Source organism: Gymnogyps californianus, chromosome 6 (genome assembly GCF_018139145.2).
Source record: "Gymnogyps californianus isolate 813 chromosome 6, ASM1813914v2, whole genome shotgun sequence".
NCBI lineage: Eukaryota > Metazoa > Chordata > Aves > Accipitriformes > Cathartidae > Gymnogyps > Gymnogyps californianus.
The window spans coordinates 9,096,145-9,120,397 of record NC_059476.1 but is presented as its reverse complement, the minus strand read 5'-3'; the positions used below and the strand labels follow the sequence as shown (position 1 = coordinate 9,120,397).

Below are 24,253 nucleotides of genomic sequence, written 5' to 3'. Positions count from 1 at the left end.
AAGTGGGCTTCTGCTGGGATCTGATTCTGGTGTTGATTTGAGATGGACCACGGTTATTGCATGTGTAACTGTCATTGAAGTAAGAGAGACTGCAAACGTACTATAGGACAGAATTATAATCCATACAAAAGAAAATGGGAGAATCTGAAATAATTGGTTGAAAAGCTGCAATTCCACAATTCTGTAATTGGCAAATACATGATTCTGCACTGAGAAAGAAGTAACTATCTGCAAAAAAAAAAAGGTAGGGGGAAATGGGCAATGAACTTGGTAAGAATATTCAAAAAATGAGGTGGAATGATCATGAATCAAAAGTGAATATAAGTCACCATACTTCTGTTGTAGCAAAGATGCTGGCATAATATTATCAACAAAAAGATCTGTAAGGACTGCAAAGTGACCCTTCTATTCTGCTATGTAAGGTTTGGGGCCCCACTTTTTGACAAGAGTGTCTGGCACTTGGACAGTACAGAGGGCAGCACTGAAAATGGGAGCAGGACTGGTGAGATAATACTTACATACTCACGTTTGTTTACAGTTGAGAAGGTTAAAGGGAAACTTCAAATTTATAAAGAACTCCTGTAAAAGAGAAGAGAGTTTTGGTGGTTTTTTGGTTGGTTTTTTTTTTTTCTTGCTTGTAGACCTGGAATGCTCTCCACTGTAGACAGGACAAGAAACAATTCGCTTAAATGTCAGCATGGAGACTTAATTTAGATTTTAGAAAAGACCTTTCCAGCATGGGGATCATCAGGCACTCTGGACTTCTGGAGTGACTGTGGAATCTCCGTCACTGGAGCCTTTTTAAGAAACTTATACATCTGCTAGAAGGATCATAATCACACTGCAACCTGCCTTTGTGTAGGACCAATGCACAGAGGTGGACAAAGTGATCTCGTGAGGTACTACTTATACCCAGTTTCTTTTATTACACCATATTTACTATCTTTAAAGCAATCTGAATTGCTATAGGAACAGCCTAAAACTTTATTTCAGAGCTGGGAATTATCAGCTTGACATCTGTTGTCTAAGGTAAGTAACTAAAGCTGTTTTTAACAGCTGTGATAATAGTGGATGATATTCATGATGCCTCATTTCAAAAGCCGTGGCTTAATAATGTCAATAGGATGCGCTGAGATTTTGTTAATGATGTAAGGTAGTTTCATACTGTGTCTATTCCACTTATAAAGATGGCACTTATGTTTAAAGTACTACGCTATCACTGTTAGTAATTCTTTAGAATACATTTTGAAAAGCATTATTTATGTGACACCATTGTAAATGAAAGAGTTCCAAGGAGTAGTTTGCATAATATGATACTTGAATCTCTCTTTCATATTCTGAAATAATTAATTTTAACACATATTTTAATATATTCATTTATAAATAACAGTCCTTGGGCAAATACAGTAGAATGTCTTATGTGGAAACATTTTAACATATATAATTAGTGGATCTGGCTCTCTTTTTCTTTGTACGCAGAATTAGTTTGCAGAATAAGCATTTTTAGAAATTTTCTGTGAATTGAAAATGGCTCTGCTAGCTAACAGCAAAATAACAGTTTACTGAAAGGATTTTTTAAATCCACTTGATTAGGAAGAAGAATGCAATTCTGGGGTTAGCAAGGCCTACGGAAAGACTTAAGTATGTCTAGAGGAACCTTTAAAATGTTTATGGTTACAGAACTGGGTAAATGTGCAACATGGATTCACAGTGATCTAAGTGAAAGAGATAATAGGATTAGGTCTTGTTTAGCACTTCTTAAATTTGAAAGCAGTGAATTGAATTTTGAGCTTATTATTGATTCTTAGCACCCAAAAAATCTTCCTAAATCTCTAGGGAAAAATACTGAAGGATTGATCACAACTTTATTATAAATGAGACTCCATAAATTACTGGCAAATAAGCATAAACCAGGGTGCCATTTCCATTGTAATAAGCAGCTTTTCATACTCTGTTTTACAGATGGGAATTCTATACCAGAATCAAAAAGGTCCAAACCTGAAGTCACAGCAGATTCACGTTTTGCTCTTTGCTTGCTAATGTGCAATACATTAAATGTCTGTTCCTCGGATCTAGCAACAAAATGACCTTTTCAGGGCTCATCTTTTTTTTCTCATTTTTGATTTGTTCAAGGGAAATTACAGATGACTGGTATTTGGTTTCCAAAAGGGATACATAAAAACTTGACCTTTTGGAACTGTTATTTTTTGGGATGTGTACACTGTATTTTAAGTATGTCTTAGCTGTTGTTTGCTGGACTATGTCTAGTTTAAATAACCCTTCATTTTATTCAGTATAAAGCTAGGACAAGAAGTATAACTCCTCTCATTTTTTCCCATGACAGACCTTTGCACAAACCTGAGAGCACTTTTTCTTCAGGCAATTTTAAAAGAAAGTGGCTTGGAATAGGCCCTGGTATCTTAGGAATTTTCCGTAGAGTCTGTTTTGCAGTGCAAATAGCATGTTATACTATGTCCATCATTGTAATATCTCATTGCCTACCTGAATGCACTCTTGTGTCAGGGCACTTTCCACTTAGCAGAGTGGGAAATGAGGCACAGGGAAAGCAAGCGACCTGGATTATTTAGGAAGTTCATGATGGAGAGAATGAATGAATCCAGATTGTCAGACTACTGTCATAAGTATAGTTATTCCGACTGCTTGGTTTCATAAGCTGGCTTTTGTCCATCTCTTAAAGTCACTTTATCTCCTGCAATCATGGAATGGTGAGTTTATTTCACCTAAAAACCAACAAAATAGTTTAATGACTATGATATACCTTTCCAGTGAAATCAGCTGATTTGGAAATTAACCAAGTCAAATAGGTTATTCAACATGTAAATGAGAAATTGCTCTCCTTTCCAGCTATGTAAATAGCTAATTTAATTTGAAGAGATTTATAACACCAAGAGTTACAATGAGAAAAGTTACAGAGAGGGCAATCTTTGTCTTGTGCAAATTAAAGCAAATAATCAGAGCTTCATTGAAATATCACTGTGTGTAATTCAGTTTGAGAATTTAAGATTTTTGAAGAGAATTAAATTGTGTTTCTAACTAAAATGCCTGTGGTCCTCTCAGATCTGTGTAGTCATTTAAACTCATTTAAGTTACTTCTGTTCATTAGATAAGGCAGTAAGAGATTTCAAGAATATGCAATGAATGACTGAATTGCACTGCTTATAGAGATTCTCTGGTTTTGCAGGGCTGTCCATTTACATATATTTTTAATTTCTTTAACCCTTGGAGTTAGTCAAATGCAATGTTATCAGAAATTAGTCAATGCAACTCTCCATGAGGTTTTAACATTTTTCCTCATTGGAAACACTCTTCCTGTAAAACTCAGATTTAAGGCATGGCATTGTTAACGCTTTCGTTGTAGCCTTTTCATGTTATTCACATCAGCAGTTGACAGCACAGAAACAGGAGAGGAGGAGACCAAGTTTTAACTGCAGACAAGTCAGAGATGGGTGATGAATAAACAGAACAGGAATTTCAGATTAGACATTTGGAAAATCTTTGTCACTAGGAGGGTGGTGCAGCATGGGACTGGAGAGCAGTTGCCAGAGAGATTGTAGAATTACCATTCTTCGTGATTTTGAATATTCATCTTGACAAATTCATGGATGTCCTGGTACAATGTTGGTAGTGATCTGATCTAGGAAAAAACAAACAAAAAAAAAGAAAATTAAGATATGAAGGAAGAAAACCTAGAAAACCTAGGCAGTTGTTGCTGTTGTTAAAATAATAGGCACCCTTTCAACTGCCATATCTTTCCTTATTTCTGAAATAGTGTACTGAGACTGCCTGGCTCTAAACAGCCAAACGGAAAACTTTTTTGGTCTGGCGGTCAGAAGTCTTCCTAACATTTTTACAAGTGTTTGCTTCCTCTTATCCCTACCCTAGCTGTCAAGCTGCCCCATGAACTTGGGCATGCACACTTGTCTGTGCATGCTTTATGGCACACTCTGACAACGTTCCTTGCTTGCCAATGGGCTAAAGTAGCCCATAAAGGTGCCAAACAGCAACAGAAGGATCTTTGAAAGGATTTTTCTGTTCATCCTATTATGACACTAAAAAGGTCTCATTCTTTTCAGCTATCTTAATCTATCAGTCCCTCAAGAATGTCTGTTACTGTATAACAAAGAGAAAGTACACCTGTCCTAGTTCCTAACATCTCATGTACTCTATTAGTTTTTTTTTCAGTTAGGGCTTTTCTAGGACAGTTATGCTGGAAGGTGAAGAAAAGAGCATAGAAAAAGCAGCGCTAGTCAGAAGAAGAGTATCCTATTCCACGTGAGAGACCAAGTCTTTAAAAAAAAAAAAAAAAAGTCTTCTAAATAGGAAAAAGAAGCAAAATGGTAGCACTTCCTAAAATACAAAAGATTTGAAACATGTCAGCCTGGGATTGCTGAAATGTTGTATTCTGTTAATGTTAAATAATTGTAATATGTATTTTGCATTGAGTGTTTTATTGTACATGAATACAATATGGGCATTAAAATATTTTGAAAATAAGTCTAAATGTCATCAACCAAAAGAAAAAAAATTGAAACATTTCTACTTAAATAAGAACTTTGCAACAAATACATTTTCTTATAGAAGATTATACAAGATGCTACGGAACATTTTAATTCACTCCAAACTGCATTGATCAGAGGAGAAGTATCCCCCATGAGAATTTTTTTGATCAATGGTAAAATTGAGTTGTATACCCAGGCAAATACTTTCTGTGATATACTTCTAGATGGGGAAGCAGGTCCTATTTCAAAGGTGTTTATTTGACTAGCACATCAAAACTCAAAATTAACATAATCTATGGGCAAAGATGTCTACATGTCCATGGAGAATCAGGTGAAATGTATATTTCCATGACAAGGGACTAATTATGCCAAAATAGTTGTTTTTTTAAGAAATGTTCTCAAATTATATGGGTTTTGAGTGAGAAATTTGTAGTATCGTAACATCTTACTGTTCTTCACTGATGACGAATATAATTCTATACTTTACAAGAAAAACTCTTTAATAGGATATAAATTAATATTTTGAAATTGCTACAAAATAATAGAAATGCCTGAAAATTAATCTTGTCAATACCCTTGTACTTAATGAGATTTGAAATTGTGGTAGGCCTTGAAATTGGTTGTCTGCTCCGTCAGATAAATGCTCATTGAATTTCTCAGTCCTATGCTGAGAAAGTAATGTTCTGAATTTCCCATAGTTTTAAGTGAATATTTAGGCATGTGCTTAATTCTGAATATTATAAATTAAATGTGTGATTGTCGTGGTTTAACCCCAGTTAGCAGCCAAGCACCACGCAGCTGCTGCCTCGCTCCCTGCCCCCGCCCTGCTCCCAGTGGGATGGGGAGGAGAATTGGGAAAGAAGGCAGAACTCGTGGGTTGAGATAGACAAGTTTAATAACTAAAGTAAAATATAATACTAACAATAATAATAATGAAATAATATAATAGTAATAGTTGTAATGAAAAGGAATATAACAAAAAAAGGGGGGGGGAGGGGGGGAGAAAAAAAAAACAAACCCAGTGATGCACAGTGCAATTGCTCACCACCCACTGACCGATGCCAGAGCCACGATCTGCCCCTCCCAGCCAACTCCCCCCAGTTTATATACTGGGCATGACGTTCCATGGTATGGAATACCCCTTTGGCTAGTTCAGGTCAGCTGCCCCAGCTCTGCTCCCTCCCAGCTCCTTGCACACCTGCTTGCTGGCAGAGCAGGGGAAACTGAAAAGTCCTTGGCTTAAGATAAGCGCTACTTAGCAACACCTAAAATGTCGGAGTGTTATCAACATCATTCTCACACTAAATCCAAAACACAGCACTGTACCAGCTACTAAGAAGAGAATTAACTCTGTCCCAGCCGAAACCAGGACAGTGATAAAATATTCAATCATTACATGTTAATAATGTCCATCTATTCTTTGTCTCCAAGTAAATATCCCTAATTACTGAAGAAGTATGTATTTATTTTTTGTTTGTATGATTTTTAAATGCATTAAATTTTTTTGGACATGAGTATATAAGTAACACCAGCATAGTTCCACTTTCCCCTATCCCATGTTTATTCTGCCTCAGCTATGATGAAATCTGTGTGTTTTTTTTAATCTCTTTAACTGCTGAGAAAAAGGTAAGGAAGAGTTTTTCCACTCTTCTCATAATACCCATGTTCAGAGAGTTTCCCTGTTTCTTGGCCTATGGCTGAATTACAGGAATTTCCCCATACCCGTATGGGCTACGTGAAAACAGCGTGTGACTGGAGCACGGAGTGTCACATCTGAATGCCACCTGCCATGGGATAATCTAACTCACAAGATTTTCTATAACTGGAACTTTGCCTTTGTCCCAGTCTTGATACACAGACAGTTGCAGATGATTGGAGTTAGTGACCTTTTCCAGCCACAAAACTGATTTTAAACATCATAGTATCTTCCTGTATTTCTCCTCATTGCATCTTATTTTTCCTGTTCTGCACCTTACAGGGAGCTTTAAAATGCTGAACAGAAAGAAGCAGTATTTCGAATAGAGCACTTTTCTTTGATGTGCAAGTGCTCAGCTGCCAAACTCAGCAGCACTTCATGGGCAGCTGAACATTTTAAAGTTTTCATTCTTATTTACAGAGCTATTTAAGAATCTTCGTAGTACTCTTCTCAAATGACAGAGTATCAAAATTAGACTGACTACCATGTGAATGAAGAGGTTTTACTGAATGCATGACCAGGAGCAGAGGTGAAGAAAACCACTAGCCTTACAAAACAGAGCATATCAAATATACATTCCTTTATAGTCTGTGTTAAGTAAATCTTTTAAAGCACTGTTTGTGCATTTGGAGCGTAGGTTATTCTGCTCATTTAAGTACTTTCCCCAAGCAATTCTATTTGTTTAAAACAATGTTTGGTTTCCCATTAAAAAGTAAGCATTTGCCAATAGCTCTGTAGACTTACAATACTGTAATGAGTTCCATATGGCAGGACCACTCTAATAACATTGTTTTCTTTAATTTTTGTTATTTTAGGAAGAGAATGAGCTAGATATAGTAATTTTAGCATATAGTGACTCAGTATTTTATGCTTTAAATTTTTGTGGTCTTTGTCAAGTTGTTGGTAAGACTAGAGGGTCATAGTAGTTCTTTCTGGCTGTAAAAATCTATGAATATATTGTATTGATGCAAATCAGTGCTGATGTAAATCAGTATACAGAGACTACCAGTTTCATTTTTAAATTAAGAGTTAAAAACATAATTTTTAACCACCTCGATATTCATACTAGGCTTTTATTTATTCTGAATATAAAACATGCAGTTTCACCCACAGACGTATCAATTATCCTCTTGGTATGATATACTGGGAGCCCATTTGCGCTGGTGCTTACTGACAAATAGACTGCACGTTTATAAAAACCAGACCTTAGGAATGTACTGGGTATGCATTAGGAGACTACTGTACTGTTTTGATTTTAACGTTACGAGTGCTTCTTTAGATTTCTATAGACAGTCTTAAAATGCGAGTCAAGAAAAAATGCATAAGTATTACAAAATGAGCTTGTTGCTTTGTAACAGACCTTAAATCAAGAGTGTTTATTAGCAAGCTGCCAGCAAATATTTGCTTGCATACCTTTTATTATTTCAAAGGCTTTTATGAACAGTACGTCACAGTGCTAGTGTCATTTACGTTCAAATACCAGTTTCTAATGTTTTAAGCTTTCCAGAGATATAATAGGGAGAAAAACGCTAAGAAAAATGAAACTTAGATCTTTTCTAATAAAACATTTTTGCAAGCTTTTTGTCTCTTCAGGATGCTGTGACGTCCTGTTCAGTTGAAGGAGCACACGACTTTAATTGCACGACTCATGCACTTTAAATATTTAATAATGCTTTTATTAGTTGCACTGAACCAGTGAAGTAAGATCTGTAATATCTAGTGCTGGTCATCATTTTTATTCATCATGGTTTAATAAGCATTATAATTTCAGTTTGAGGAAGAAATATGAGTTAGCTTTGTGGTTTTGCTTGGGACTTCTGTGCACGCTGGTGTGATTGGAAAGGATTATACAAGCTCTGTGAGCATAGCTGATTGTATTCAAATACACTGATGCTGGCTTCCCAATGCTGACCCATTATTCTTCATATATAAGTAACTGCAGAAAAGATACTGCATAATTTTATGAGTCCTGACACCATTAACTCCATCTGGCTTAGTAGTGAAGGATGAAAATATGAAGGCCAAGTGGACTTGTTCTTGGCAGGTGTTCTAACGCACGCATTATCAGTGGAATTAGACTTCAACTATTTTTACCAACCATTTCCCATATTTGCTTGCAACTTGCATGAATAGCAAAGTTATTTAGAGTGAACAGTCAGTTAGGGAAACTTTCATTTGGAGATTTCATCAGAGTTCAAGCTGAAAGACCATTTGTAGACAACATAGGCCCTCCGGGCTCAGTTCTCGAGTAAAAATAAATTATGATAGTTTAGTATAACTTTCTCCCTTTAATATTACAAATATGTCTATTTGCATGCTATTTGCATTCTTATGTTTTAATGGGAGGTATAGTAGGGCAGACTAATATCTGGTGCATTTTTTTAATGTTTTGTTAAAACATCATTTTTTCCTCATCAGCAACTTATGCGGGAGCGACAGCAGATGGCCAGCCGCCCCTTTGCTTCTGTCGATGTAGCACTGGAAGTAGGAGCTGAGCAAACAGACTTTCTACGAGGGCCATTAGAGGTAGGAACAGTGGTGCTGACAAGGGACCATTGTGATTTGCATATTTATATTGCTAGTCTCATCTGCATCTGCTTCTGAAACCAAGCAGCGTCTGATTACCTGGAGCTGACAAGTCTCAGCTACGTATGTTAAGCCATTTTCAAGGCACAGAGTTTTAATAGCTTGACATGAGCTGTAACAAAAGCCGCTGGAGAATCTATTAGCCTGGGCTGGAGTGACAGCCAGCTCACCTGGCAGTCCTTTCATGATGGATGTGAGCTGAAGGAATGCAAGACGCAGGCATTAAGGAGGGAGCAAACCTCATGCTCAGTCCTTCGAGTACACAGTGCCCCCTAGTTAACATCTGTCTTAATTAACAGAGATTACAGCAAACAAACAAATAAATAAATAAAGCAGCTGTGAGTCGAATGTCAGTGTTGTGTTTTATATGTACAGGTTTAAAGAATACAGAGTATACTGCATATTTTTGTTTGTAGATAATGGCTACATTACTGCACTCTTTTATTGTAATTGCAGTACATTGGAAAAGAAATAATAATATGCAAGGCAATGTGATATTGGAATAGTGTAATAATGCATGAAATGGATTCTGGAAGTTTCACCTGAAAATAGAGGGAGAATTACAATATGTGGATAATAATGAATATCTAATCTAGGTTGGGCTTTTGGTAGATCGTAATCCTCTATTCCTTTACTTTTATTTACAATATTGTGTTTACAGTTATTACTTTATCTTATTTATGGTGGGACCTGGGAATGAGGTGTGATAGCTCTGAAATCTTTCAAGATTGTACTTTTCTTTTCATTGCTGCCAATTCCTCTTAAATTCAAAGCTTCTCTTACTTTTCTCAATAGCCTCTTTCAATGGAAGATTAAATACGCTCTATCAAATCTCTAAGGTTCATGGAGAAGTGAGCAATGTGAAAAACAGATTCATAGCAGAAAGAAAAAGAATCAGCTCTTGAGTACTTATCAAATTGAGGCACTCTGTCCTGCTACTGTATAGGAAGCAATCACAATTGTTCTTGCTGGCATAATTTAAATACTTGGAGGAGATAGTGAATAAAAATGCCATATCTCTTTGAAGAAGCTTTGTTATTTTCTGACCAAATACTAGAACCCCCACATTCTTCACCAATATCACCATATTTCTGTCTCCTTTTATCTTGGAACAGAAGACCTTTCCAGCTCCCTAGGCTGAGGACACATTACACTGTAGTTAAAAGTTAACTTTTTTGGAATGTGATTTCATTGTTTCTACACTGGTATTTGGGAACATTTTCTCTGTTGTCTTTTCAGAGGGAAGAAATGAGTGGGAGCTGAGGTATCCAAACTCTAATTCGGTACATACTGATTATTTAATTAAACTTTAGAAGTAAACATCACAAGTTAATTGCCACATTTTCTTTTCTCATATCTTTTATTTAGCCCTAAAAGAAGTAGATGCTAAAATATTTTAATTATATTTCACAGTTTTTATTAGCTTTTTCTTCCTAGCCTAGCATTTTCTAGTAATTGCTTAGTATTCAGTATCCATAGTGTTTTTTCCTAATTAATACATAGTTATACACAGAATGAAGTCCATTCAGAGTTTCCTTGGAATTACAATATACTGATCTATATCAAAACAAAGCATTGTGCTGAGGATTAAATGAATGTGATTCAGGGTATTGATTGTCCTTTAATGTATATTCTGTAAGAAAAAGCTATATTAAGCTTCTATTCGCGGTCTATCCTCAATTTGCGAAAGGACATTAAAAGTTGTAGTTGGCATTCTGTTCTTCATTCTCAGCTCTCTTTCTGCCTGAAGGGAATTTGGATCACATGTATTTCCAGGATGCAATGCTTAAAGAATAGGATAGTACGAAGTAGCTATAACTTTATTTTGTTGTATTAAGTTAGACTCATTAAACTATTTTAATAATTCTGTGATATCTGATGCCCATTGGGATCTTTTAAAGTTAGAGATCTTTTGGTAAAAACGAGGAATATACCATAACTCTCTTCAAAATGTTCCGCTGGCATTGTAGAGATCTTGCACTGCTATACTAGGGATTCCAGTTTTAATGGTGGTGCATTGCATTCCCTCACCTCATACTTTTATTGACATTGTAATAACTCCGGCACTTCCAATGACATTGTATTGATCCATGGGTCCTTTGAGCGCAGTGTAATGTCATTGAACTGTTCCAAACATTACTGCAAGTCTCCCATTCAACTGCATAGTAAGACTGCTGTTCATTAATGTCACCTGGCTTACATGATGGTGGTTTTGTACAGCTGGTGTTCTATATTAATACTGGTGGTCTGATACATGTCAATATTCATATGACTATCTACATGGTAATTCCAGTATGCCGTTTGGTTAGCTTTTGTTTTATTATTTTCATTTATTTGTAAATATCCGGAGCAACTGTTTCACTGTAGAGTTTTAGTTTGCAGTAGTAAGGCACTTTTTGCCCAGTGTTTGGAAAGCATATTTAAAAAAATAAGAGTATGGATGCTGTACTTAAAATGATTGCCTAGTTTAGATACTTACAATACAACTGATAATATTTGGGTCTATTTTCAGTTAGCAGCAATTTGCAACAGATTAAAATAAAATCCTGAAAACATTACGGAACTTTGGACTCTCTTTCTGCTTTGGAGTCTTTACCATCCAGTCTATCTTTCTTAATGTTTTGCCAACAAAGTGACAGTATCTTGATATTAATTCCTTCAAAAAACTTTAATCTGCATCATATTCCTTCTGTGTCCTGCTGTCTGAGTGGATTTTCAAGCACTGGCAATAGCTTTTGCTCTTCCCAATTTAAACCATCTTACTCATCAATCTTTACCTCTTCAGGCTGCCTTTCTGTGTAACTGATTCACAACATGACATTAACAAGTCTCATCTTGTCATCCATTCTGTCATGCTGGCCTTATATCAACTATTAAATATCTTATTGTCAGCTTAAACGTAACACAGAAGAAATCAAACAGTTTTTCCCTTGCCCTCCTTCCATCTTGGTACCATGTCAACCACTCTCTTGCTAATGATATTGGTGGCACGGTAGTATCCTAATTCTAAATCTATGAAGCAATACCTACTCCTGCTGTGGTATGATATTCATGATACTAATCTTGTGCACAATTATCCTATTTAACCCATGCCAGCCCTAATCTGCATCTTCATCTGCTTCCATTACGATTGCCATTTCCCTGCTTAGAAGTGATGAAATCTGCATGAGCTCTTACAGGAGAAGGCGAGGCTGGAGGCAGGCCACCCCTCCCTCTTCCACCTCCCTCTTGGGAAGAACAAAAGCAGCCTAAAGTTACTCCGGTGGAGGAGAGGAAGGGAAGTCTGGAAGGCAGTGAGCCTCTGGATCCCAAGAGGGGAACAGTCGGGGGGGCTACAGTGAAGTGGCTGGTGTCTCAGGGGCAGGTAAAAGAAGAGAAAGAATTCCTAAGGTCCCCTTGTTAGCAGTTTCACATAGCACAGGCTGTTAAGGATCAGAGTAAGAAAACACCAGAAGCACCCTGTCTGGAGAGTCTGAGAATATTGTGATATTTTGTGATACCACCATAATTTTTTCAATACTAGAACCATAAAAAATTAAAGTAGCGTCATAGATCAATAGATACAATGCTTCTTGACACTCAGTGCCCTCAGCGTTAAAACATTTTTTATTCCTTTCATTTCTTTTTTCTAGACATTTAAGCCATTTCCAGACCAGGTTGCTTTTTGCTGCTCAGTATATCCCAAAAGCTAAATCATTTAGGCTATCTTCTTCAGGCAACATTTTTTTTCCCCAGAATATAAATCACTTTTGAAGAGTCACTTCCACTGTGCTGCTGACAGTCGTTTAGTTAATCTGTATGTTAAGTGAAAAGTAATAAAAATGTTTTTTCTGTCCTGCTTTGCCTAACTTCTGGGTATTTTTCAGTTCATTCAGAGCCCATGATGTTTTTTGAAACAGGAACAGATTCTTTCTTTAGACCTATGAGATAAGGTGGGCACTACTGTGAACTCTAATGTAGGGTCATGCTAAGTCTCTGGGCAGCAGCATCTACTGTGTTCATCTACTGGAGTAAAGACAGATGTGTTATTGCCTGCATAAGAACCAAGAGCAGATGTGCTCTTATGATGATCATCCATTTTATACCTTTACAGTATTACTTGGATATCTGGGGGTTTTTTTGCAAATCGATGTTCTTTAATAATTATTTCTGCAGAAAAACATGCAGTAAATCTTTCAATCATTTTTCCATCAAGTTACTGTGTTTCCTGTAGAATTGTCACAGATGTTAGATTGTTCTCTACTTCTGACAAGGTAAGATGATCTCAAGGATTTTGAATTTCAAATAAAATCTAGCTTTGTTTCTCTAGCAAGCAGTAAGTAATATTTATGGTACATTAAATAAGTTTTGAATTTCAGGCACTTCTGATAAGTACGAAGCAAAGATTGACCATTACTTCTCCTTTATTTGAGTGTAAGAATTGGAAGGTATGCACCGACACCAGTAGCTATCATTATACCAAGAATGGCTATTGGAAATCAGAGTGACTTATTAAAACACACTAAAATGCTGTACCAGAGATTTGTGGCATTTAAGTAATTGAAGTTTATACTAATAAGCTGTGTTGCTGGTTTCTCCTGCCAATAAGATGTCAGGACTTTTTAGCTTGCTTTACAAATAAATCCAGTTAAGTTGGGTTCATTTTCTTGTTTAATTTGAATAATTCAGTGAGTAATTTTTGAAACTGCAACCTAAGCATACTTCATTATTTTGTACAAAATGAAACTAGTTGTATGCTTCATCAGTATTACGCCTACATTATTTTGATGACATAATGTCTAATATCAAGGAACAGACTCTTCCCAGCTCTTTGTTACAAGTCATCAGATTGCCCCTTGATATTCTCAGTTCCTAATTTTAGTCTCAGTATCAGAGGATAACTTCACTCCCCTTGTAAGAAAGTAATAATTTATTTAAGATAATGATGAAATTGTCCCTAGAATGGTCATCTTGTTTCCAGTGACCATAAAGGCAATACATACTTGGCAACAGGAGCTATCAAAGACCATTATACTTGCACTTCTTGCTTACTTAAAAGCCATGCTATATAATTTATAAAGTTGCAAGTGTTGCTCATGCAAGCTTATTGGGGAGCTGAACTCTGGGAACTTCAAATAAGATATTAGTATAATATATTATTTATTATAAATTTTGTTTAAATATGATCAACTCTGATTATTCTTTATTGTTATGGCGCCATAACTAGATGTTATCCTACACTATCTTGTGAGTAAACCAGACATTCTCCTGGATGGGGAAGGATAGTTTCACTGGCTAATCCATGTCTTGCTTAGTGCTGAGGAAGGTGTAATGACAAGTGTAGGATACAGCCTGTGAGCCAGGTCAGCCATGATCACACAGAACAAGTTGCAGGTTGTTCTGAATGATTCCAGGGACTGCAAAAGCTGTAGCTGGACTCAAGGGAGCAGAAACATAGTTTAGAGACACCTACCCTGTTCGTTCTTTTCAATGTCATTCAGAAATGAAGGTTGCATTGGTTTTTTGTAACCTGCCACTTAGAAGGCTTTGGATGTGCATGTGAGGAGTTGGTGTTTTTAGAACTCTCATCCCTGAGTTTAATTGTAACTTTCCTAATGAATATTTTTCTTTTCTAGCAAAGTTTTGTTTGTTTTGTTGGGGTTTTTTTAACCTCATGCTAATTCCAAGTTTGGATTATCCGTATTGTCCATACGTTATGTCTGTAAGCCAAGCTCTGCTTGGCATTGGAAAGGGCTTCACTAAGTACTGTGTCTGGTCTGTGGAACTGCAGCTCAAGGAGGACCAGAGGAGAGAGAATGTAGATGAGAACAATGTGAGCAATCAGAGACTTAAAAAATACAACTACAAGGAAAAGTCAAGGAAATTGGAGTAGACTATTGAAAGCAGTCAAAATAATAACCTTCAAATATGCAAAAGGTTAGTAGCAATCAGGAGGGCAACAATTTTTTCTTTGCGTGCACTGTAGGCAGCAAAGGTGTAATGGACTTAAATTGTAGTAGAGGAGATTTAGGCTGGATATCAGGAAAAACTTCTCATAATAAAGCTGAATCACTGGAAGCAATTGCCTGGGGAGGTGATGGAATTTCTTTTATCGGAAGCTTTTTAGAACAGGTTAGACAAACATTTCTCAGGTACCATGTACCCATAGCTCCATTAGCTTCTCTCCTTTCAGCTGTCTTTATTATTATTCTGATTGCCTCCTAGCTCTTCCTTCTGCATACTCTCTGAAAATTTTCCATTTCTGTTGTTTGAACACCTTAATTACCTTCATTGCACTATTAGTTTTCTGTTACTGAATATTTCTGACCCTTCTCTTCACTTTTGCTGTTATCTTCATTGATTTACGTCCTCAGTTTCCTTGCAAGATCAGAAACTGTTAAGTCATTTCTGACCCTTAGTCTGTCCACGGCTGTAGGTCTGCCTAATATGATCTCCAATCCGTTCTGGAATAGTTTCAATATTCTCCTTGAAGCCTGTATTCATGATGTAATTATTTTTATCTTAACTAGTGCATTACCATTTTTATAGCCTTTCAAAATCCATGCATCCTACACTACTAGATCTCAGAGAAATCATAGAATTGTAGAACGGTTTAGGTTGGAAAAACCTTAAAGATTGACCTTAAAGATCATCTCGTTCCAACCCTCCTGCCATGGGCAGGGACATTTTCCACTAGACCAGCTTGCTCAAAGCCCCATCCAACCCGGCCTTGAACACTTCCAGGGAGGGGGCATCCACAGCTTCTCTGGGCAACCTGTTCCAGTGCCTCACCACTCTCACAGATGATGTAGTCAGATGATACACCTGACACTGAAGAGAAGAATCTATATTGGATCACATTTTCTGTTTTTCTGTATTACTCAAAGATCGTGCTAAATTTGCTGTCCACTGCCTCAAGAACTCCATTGTCTTGTCCTACACTTTGACCGTGATGGCTCACTCCATTCTTCTCTGCCTGCTCACTCAGTCCTGTTCATCTGGAAAACTTTCTCCTAAACTATTGAGTCACTTTATTTTAAATCCTACCTTCAAATCTATTTTCTTCTTTGCAAATGATTGATTCACCTTGGGTATTGTTTTGTGATACCATGTGGTATGTTGTTGTATCATGATACCACGAGGGTTGCTATATCATATGCAAAATTCACATTTGGTAGTTCTTCCATTAGAGAAAAGTGTTTACCTGAAAGCAGCATTGTTTGGTCCCTGCAATAACTCCTTCCTCATATAATGTACTGCTTTTCATGAAATAAGAATTTTAGATTTTACGCTATTTAATTCCTTGTTCAGTGGTCATATACAACAGTGTAGCTCTGCCCAATTAGATGTCTTTACATTTGCGTAACATTTTTGTTGCTTTTCTTTAAATTTATGTCTAGCAATGTGTGAATGTTCTGAGCCTGTGATTCAGAACAAATACCTAATCTGGTCGCTCATGCATACTGGTCACAGCTATGATTTTTTGTGTGTTGTGTATACTAACTCTATTCAATGTAAAGTGTGTAGATGTTCAATTCCTTGCACAGAATCAAGTTAACAATATTTTAAGATTTATAAGTAATAGTTTTCTCCTTCAGCATATGGGAAATCTAAAAATAGTCTGAGAAATGCTGCCTGGAATAAGCCACATCATTTTTTCATATAGACCAAATTTTTTTCTGTGTGTTTATTGCTAAAATATATGCTAACACCTCAAAACTTGTTGATGTTTCGACAGAGTTCTTAACTTAAAGAAAGTTTTTAAAAATTCTAGATTGGTTCTGGAATGTATCCAGTCTCTAAATTTACAGAAAACATATTTTTAATCCCTACATTCTCTCATTTGCTTGCTTATATCTGTTGAGTCAATTTACCCTCTTGGGCAAACATACATTGTAAGAATGCCTTAATCATGATGTATAGGAGACTTTTCTACATGCAGGTTGATGTCCTAATATTTGGTACTAACAAGAGAGTAAAGTCTCTGCTTATTAGCTTATGAGCTATAGGATCTGTGAATTCACAATTAGTTCTGAAAACCTGATTTTGTTAGGTTTTTTGACAAAAGCGTATCTTTCCACTTCACAAAATCTATTTGGCACATGTACTGCATAATCAGATGACTATAGAAATTGTTTGGATAGAAATATGTGATTTGTGTTGAACAAATTTGCCAACAAATTTCATGCTCAATTGGAACAATTAGCAGGAATTTTGGCTGACTAGCTAAATGTAGGTGTTTCAGCGGTATTGGCATGCTGTGAATAGAAATTGTTAAATTATTGTATTACACATAGTTGCAAATTGAAAGTATCAAAATAAATATTCTGATTGTTTTCAAGCAGAAGTGTTTAGAGGTGTCTGTAAATGTTATGAATAATGACACTGTACATGTCCTTTGTTCATTAAAATAAATACAATTTTTCCAACATCTTATTTGATAAAGTAGATAGATACAATATTCAGTGAAAGCAAAACAAAATATATATGTATGTACTTCTAGGATTGTCTTTGAACAAGGCTTGCTTATGGGAATCTTGCCTTTGGATAGCAAATCCATAACAATGAGATTTTCCAGAATTGTTTAAACTGAACATACCAAAGCATGGAAATAATTATGCTATCAGGGTAGCTAAAAAGCACATAGATTGAATTTTTTCTCAGTTTGATTGACTGGGCTTTTCTGTGCACCTGATTTGCACATGCCATTCTCTGACAGGCTGCTCTTTCTCATTTTCTTAGGATTTCTTTTGGGTTTAGATCAAAAGTTATGTCTCATCTTTAAAGTAGGACATTTCTCTCTTTAAAAGAAAAGGAGAAGAAGAAGAAATAGATACAGAAACTATAGTCTTTCATCAGCTATTTCCTGTGTTTCCAGGTGGAACTGGCTACTATATAGTGTTGTTTGATATTTGGCAACTTGTAGTCCTTAGCTTTGCTTCAGAGACTTTACCTGCATGCCATTTCCTAGCTCTGTACTTGAGTTTCAGTTCTTCCTGCCAACAGCAATACATACTGAAACTGCAGCAGACAGGAGACAAAGGTGCAGTGCCTTTGCTTTTCTTCACTGAACTTGACAACCTACATGTATTGTTAGGTAATCTAATAGGTTATGCCAGTTTTCACTGAAGTTTTATCATTCTATAACTTCTATCAAACTAAATTTGAGTCTGAAGTGAATATGAATTCATTGCGTAGAAGGCAATGCACCTGCCCTGGACAGCAGATGCCTAAGTCTCACCTAAGCTTCAGAGAGCCATCCAATTTGCTTGCTTTCCAAGACTATTCAACCCAGCAGGCACTTTCCTACTTGATCTACAGACTCAGCTTTCAGAGAGTTATTAGCTAAGCTTTGCCTGAGTCCACAGAAAAGACTGAAATATTATGTCTGTCCAGGACTACAACTAAACTAATTTTGAAGATGGCAACCTTCTGCACAATAAAGTAGTGAGAATAGCATTTGTCCATGAGGTAAGAAAGCACTGAGCCTGAGGGGGTCTATACCTATGTAGCCCCAGGCATCCTGTGGGAACACACTCTTATTTTTACGGCTACAAGAGCAGATTAATCAGGTGGTGAAAGGAGAACAGATTAGAGGGAATCTGACTGCTCAGATGACCTGGACACTCCTCTGGAAGGGGGCAGATATAAAATGTTCCCTGTGGGCAGGATCCAGAGCTACAGAGTATGCTCCTTCCATCTACGTGTCTAACTTTGGTTCTGCGTGCTGCGCTTTGGGCATCATGGCTCTTGAATTTCTGGTTGCATGGTGGCTCAATTTCAAGAAAAAGGATGGAGCATGTTCCTGTTTAGGTAGACCATGAGCCCCCTGGACTGAGTAGAGCCTGAAGCTCAGCTTTCTCCTTACCTGCATCACTGTTCTGATGTCTGCTCTGCAAATGTGGGTCCTGCTCTCATTATGTGGCCATCATCAGAGCTGGGGGAATTTGGTATAAGCATGCTGCATAGCATTTCTTCTTGTTCCCTATGTTCTCAGTGGAATCGTAGAATCATAGAATGGTTCGGGTTGGAAGGAATCTTTAAAGGCCATCTAGTCCAACCCCCCTGCAATAAGCAGGCACATCTTCAATTAAATCAGGTTGCTTAAAGCCCCATCCAACCTGACCTTGAATGTTTCCAGGGATGGGGCATCTACCACCTCTCTGGGCAACCTGTTCCAGTGTTTCACCACCCTCATCGTAAAAAATTTCTTCCTTATATCTAGTCCGAATCTACCTCCTTTAGTTTAAAACCATTACCCCTTGTCCTATCGCTACAGGCCCTATTAAAAAGTGTGTCCCCATCTTTCTTATAAGCCCCTTTCAAGTATTGAAAGGCCACAATAAGGTCTCCCTGGAGCCTTCTCTTCTCCAGGCTAAACAACCCCAACTCTCTCAGCCTTTCCTCATAGGAGAGGTGTTCCATCCCTCTGACCATTTTTGCGGTCCTCCTCTGGACCCGCTCCAAGAGGTCCATGTCTTTCTTGTACTGAGAAAGAGGAGGAGTACTATTTTTTTGCCCTGCATATTGTGAGAGGCAGTTTCCGATTTTACACTGATTGTTTAGAAAGGTATGGTAGTAATTACAGGCAGCCTAGATCACTTCTTTGGTGTGAGGAACCCAAAATCTCAAAGAGGCTATGAGGAGGCTGGGTATGTATGTTATAGGGCATGGATTCCATTCACTGGCTTTAACAAAGCAGAGGTAGAAACATTGTATAAGGTGTTAGTTTCAGTAATAATCTCAACAGTTTATTACAGAAAATACCATAATATTAGAATATGAAAAATGAGTGGGCTCAATCAGGATTTAAGGCCCAATGGTATGATTCTTTAATGGTCCTGAAGGAGCCTTCTCCTTGTACAATTTCTTTTGGAGATCAAAATATTATGAATGGCATACTGCACTAAAGTAGAAGCTGCAATAAAGTAGAAGCTACAAAGGCAGTTAGACTGCAGTGAAATTGGGAAGATCAGTAAGTTTGTATCAGGGTCATCTCTACAAAAGGAACTCCTTTAAAAAGTAAGCAGTATTTGTGATATGTGATTGCTTCCAGTTATAAATATAGCGTACTTTACAAATCTATTAGAGCTTCCTATAACAAAGGCTGTAAAACATTATTGTTCATTAGCGTGAAGCAGTGAAGTTTTTAACAGATATGTATGAAATAAAATTTTCCTTTTTTCATCTTTGGTATATATTCATGTTATCGGAATTTTATTTAAAGTAGAATTTTGCCTTTCCTTGGCAAGATGACCTTTTTCTTATCTTTATTATCCAGCTTTCAGTAAGAAACTGGGAAGTTTAGAGAGACACTTGCTGTCAGCTTCTTGTCTCAACTGTTTAGGCCTTTAAAAAAAGATGTATAAATATTGAACCAGATGGAGTTAATAAATTTTTTCTGTTCTACAAACAACTTAATGCTTATTAAAGCAAAAGCCACTGGGCTTTTGGAAATGTAAACAAGCAGTTTATTTTATATTGAGAAATTTTTCAAATTGTAGGAATCAGAAGGAATCAAATGTAACCTTCTGAACACACTTAAATATCAGTTTATGTGCAGAAAAGAAAAGCATTATCCAGTGACTCACAAACATAATTTGTGTTTTGCAACACAAGACACACAAGTGTAGGACACTCTTTAAGATCGCCACTAAATATACCAAGAGGCGCTGACATGACTTTGGCAATCAGATCCAGTGAGATCATTTTCCTCTGGGCATATGGATGCCGCAGAGTGCATATTTCATTTTTTTGCATGAAGAATATTTTAAAATCATATTAAAAGAAAGAAAATATGTTACCATTTTGTTATAAATAGAGCCAGCCAAACATCGTAAATTGAATATGAATTAAAAAAATCTCCAAAACCTACTGTCGTGTACTCCGATGTACCTTCAGGGCTCAATCATTAATGTTATTTGAGTTACATTCTCCCATCACTCACTTGCTGAACTCAAGAAAGGTAGAGTTGCACCAGGTCCAAATCCACCACAGCATATATCTGCTAGAGCACCATTAAAACTAGACTAGTGAAATAATATATTTACTCTGATGGATTTATTGAGGAATAGTGGATTTGTGTGTATGGTTAAATGCAGAGTAATTGCAGAAATATATTTTTAAAAAATTGAAAAAAACTTTTATTTTTCTCATTTCCCAGTACAATTAAGTGATAGAAGTAGTACTACAATCTGAATATTTAATTTTCTTTTTCCCCCAAATAGTTACAGCATCTGTTTCTGTTCTAGTAGGAAGCTTTCATGGACAATATCCATTGAAGTGAGTGCAAAGCGCAGTGGTGTTGTCATCTAGTTAATAACCAGTTTGCCACTATTTTGCAAAATAAATAGCTAACGAAGATTTTAAATAAGCTTCTCTAACCCAGATGTCTGTCTTATTAGTGACTTTATTTTACTTTTAATTATATGAAGATGTAACAGCTCAAGGTGAAAAGGAAGTAAGAGGAGAACTGGAAGGGGTGCATGAACAATATAGGACGCTGAAGGAAAGCAATAATTAATGTGGGGCCATAGAGGAAGAGGCTTTGGGAGCAACAATTATATATCCATAAAAATGCACAAAATACACATCCATAAAATGGCACAAAACTGCTTCTGTATCTCCCCTAATGTGACCTCTTCACTGAGTAATATGTTGATAAAATTTGCGTGCAACCCAAACCATATTTACCAAAGCCTATACATAGTGCTACAATTTGCATATGCACTGCATATGCGTTGATATTCACAACAGGAAATGGCATAAAACCAGTGCATTTAGTGTAGGAGTGTGTGATGTCATGCTTTGTTTTGTTTGATGTATACGTTTTGCCTTGCATTTATGTGAGAGAGGGCAAAGTCAGAGAAACTTGTCTGGGATTTGGGGTGAACGATAGGGAAGTTTGTGAAAGTCTGCAGACCAAGGAATATTTCAGTAACATTATTGACCTAATCCTAAGGAACTTACATCTCCTGTAATACTTGGAATTGGTTTTGTTCCAAAAATTTCCATTGCACAAGATGAGAAGAAAAAAAAACAACCAGGTTTGATCACAGACCTTTAGGCAGTGTTTTAGATGTGCCGTCTTAGCCACTGAGTATCTTGAAGGTAAGGTCTGAAACCTTGAATTCGTGTTCTGTAGAAAGCCAGCATGGAAAGCAAAGGTTAGGTCTGATGTTCTTACAGCAACCTCTGCAATAGCCTTTGCTACGGAGGTATACTCTATTACTCTGTTTCATATAGTTTTCCAAAGGGCTTAAAATGTCCAAGTATACCATAGAACTGTAGTCGCCCTGAGAGGTGAAAATAGTACAATCAACTCATTATCTTCCAGAATGTGGGGCAACAACTTTAAGTCAACTGGGAAAGGCAGAAAGCATTATTCAGAAATGCTGCTTAATGAGAGCTGGGACTGAATTAGAAATTCAAAAGCTCTTCTATACAGTGGGTTATATGGATCATTGTTTGGTACATCTTCTGTATAATTGTAGAGTCTTCCGAATGCTTTCCCCTGCTCACCTCTGCCTTGCCCATTTTTAACTCTAACCAGTTTGTCTTCATCAGTATGCAGATCTTCTCCAAGCACCATTCTGTTTCAGCATTATAACCACTAAGATAGTAACGTGGTGAGCACTTCTGACAGACGAATGCAGCTATTTGCTAGCTGAGTATTTATAGCACTAGAGACCTCATCTTCTCATCAGCTGTTTTGGAGACATTACATTAATAGGACCAAGGAACTGATCCTTGTTAGGAGAGTTCACGTTAAGCTGAAATTCAATATTTTTACTTACTGAATTTGAATTAGGCAGTAAATCTAATCTGAAGAAAACAGCATTCTTCATGCACAATAGAATCATAGAATAATTTAGGTTGGAAGGAACCTCTCATACTCATGTGTCAGTCAAAAGGACTGGGGATGAGACAAACCCCTGAGGACAGTCAAGCCACCTTTGATCAGATTGCTTAGGGCCCTGTCCTATGGTGTTTTGAATATTCCTAAGGATGGTGATTCCACAAACTCGCTGGCCCCTGTTCAGATGTTTGACGGCCCTCATTGTGAAAAGCCTTTTCCTAATATCTCATCAGAATTTCCCTTCTTGCAACTTCTTTCTGCTGCCCGTTGTCTTATCCCTGTGAGAAAAGCATGGCATAATCAGAGTCAGCAGTAAGATCTTAACTTAGCCTTCGCCTTTTAAGGCTGAACAAATCCTGTACTATCAGGCTTTCCTTCTAACTCCTAGGCCATCTGTATCTCACTGTTTCATTTACAAAGATACCGTGGAAGACTGTTTTGAGGGTCTTGCTAAAGTCAAGGTTAACAGCATGCACTACTGTCTTCCACTGAGCCAGTCATACCATCACCGAAAGTAACCAGGTTGGTGAGGCAAGCTTTGTCTTTCATAAATCCATGCTGGCTATTCCTAATCAAATTTTTGTCCTTAATGTGCCTGGACAGGGCTTTTAGGGGGATTTCCTTCATAGGCTTCCCAGGGATGGTGGGAAGCAGGTTAGGCTGACCAGTCTGAATTTCCCCAGATCTTCCTTCTTGCCCTTCTTAAAGATGTGTGTAGCATTTGCCTTTTTACGGCGATCAGGAACTTACCCGGATCACCATGACCAGTCAAAGATGATAGAATTTTCTCAATGACATTGGTCAGTTCCCAGTATCCCATCTGGTCCGGTGGACTTGTCTACATCCAATTTGCTTAAGTGGTCTCCAGCTCATTATTTCTCTGCTACGGATACTATGTGTACTCTTTACTAACTCAACCAGATGAAAAACATTAGCAAAACCCAAAATCTATGTTGCTCAGGATTTCAGGAGCTTTTTGTGTGTGTGGAAAAAGGTTGAATATAAAGTTCTTGCATGAACTAGAGAAGCTTTGACATTAATGTAATCAAAGAACTGCTGTAAAGGCACTTCCTTCAGTAGCAGCATGTAAGAGTGGTCAATGTCTGCTTTTCTGCTGATATTTCTTGGTGAGACTTTTTTTTTTAGTTTTTCTTCTTATGCCGCCCTGTAAATTCCAGAATTTTTTCCCGACTTTTACATTTTAGTAGTTGCAATGTGTACCTTTGTATACTATGCACAGTGTTCTTTAAAGAATATGTTTAAATATTGGCAGTGCATGTGCAGTTAGAAAACACGGTTATGAGTTTGTGGCTCATGTATGGTGAGATGAGTTCAGTTTTTTGAGGTTTTTTTTTTTTTTTAGAGGCTTTGTGGTAAACTAGGCACAGTTCACAGAGTAACAAGCCAGAAGCGGTTAGTTAAGATCCCACTCACAGGCTTTTACCTATCCTCAGCTTTGACCAATTAGAAACAGCAGCTGTAAAAGCCTAGATCCAAATAAATAACAAATTTGCAGGCTCTCCTGAAAAGGCTGTAGAGTTATGCTGAGAGATGCTGCAGGAAGAGCTTTGTGTGAGGAGCAACAGCTGACCACAGAAAGCAGCGTGGAAACTT

General features: G+C 37.1%; 1 protein-coding gene across 1 annotated transcript in view; it reads left to right on the top strand.

The window, feature by feature from the left end:
* ATRNL1 (attractin like 1) overlaps positions 1-24,253 on the top strand; it is a 550,130-nt gene that overhangs the window by 409,104 nt on the left and 116,773 nt on the right. The window contains exon 27 of the mRNA XM_050899286.1: positions 8,635-8,742. Coding sequence (XP_050755243.1) covers positions 8,635-8,742 — 108 coding nt within the window. The remainder of the gene's footprint in view (positions 1-8,634; positions 8,743-24,253) is intronic.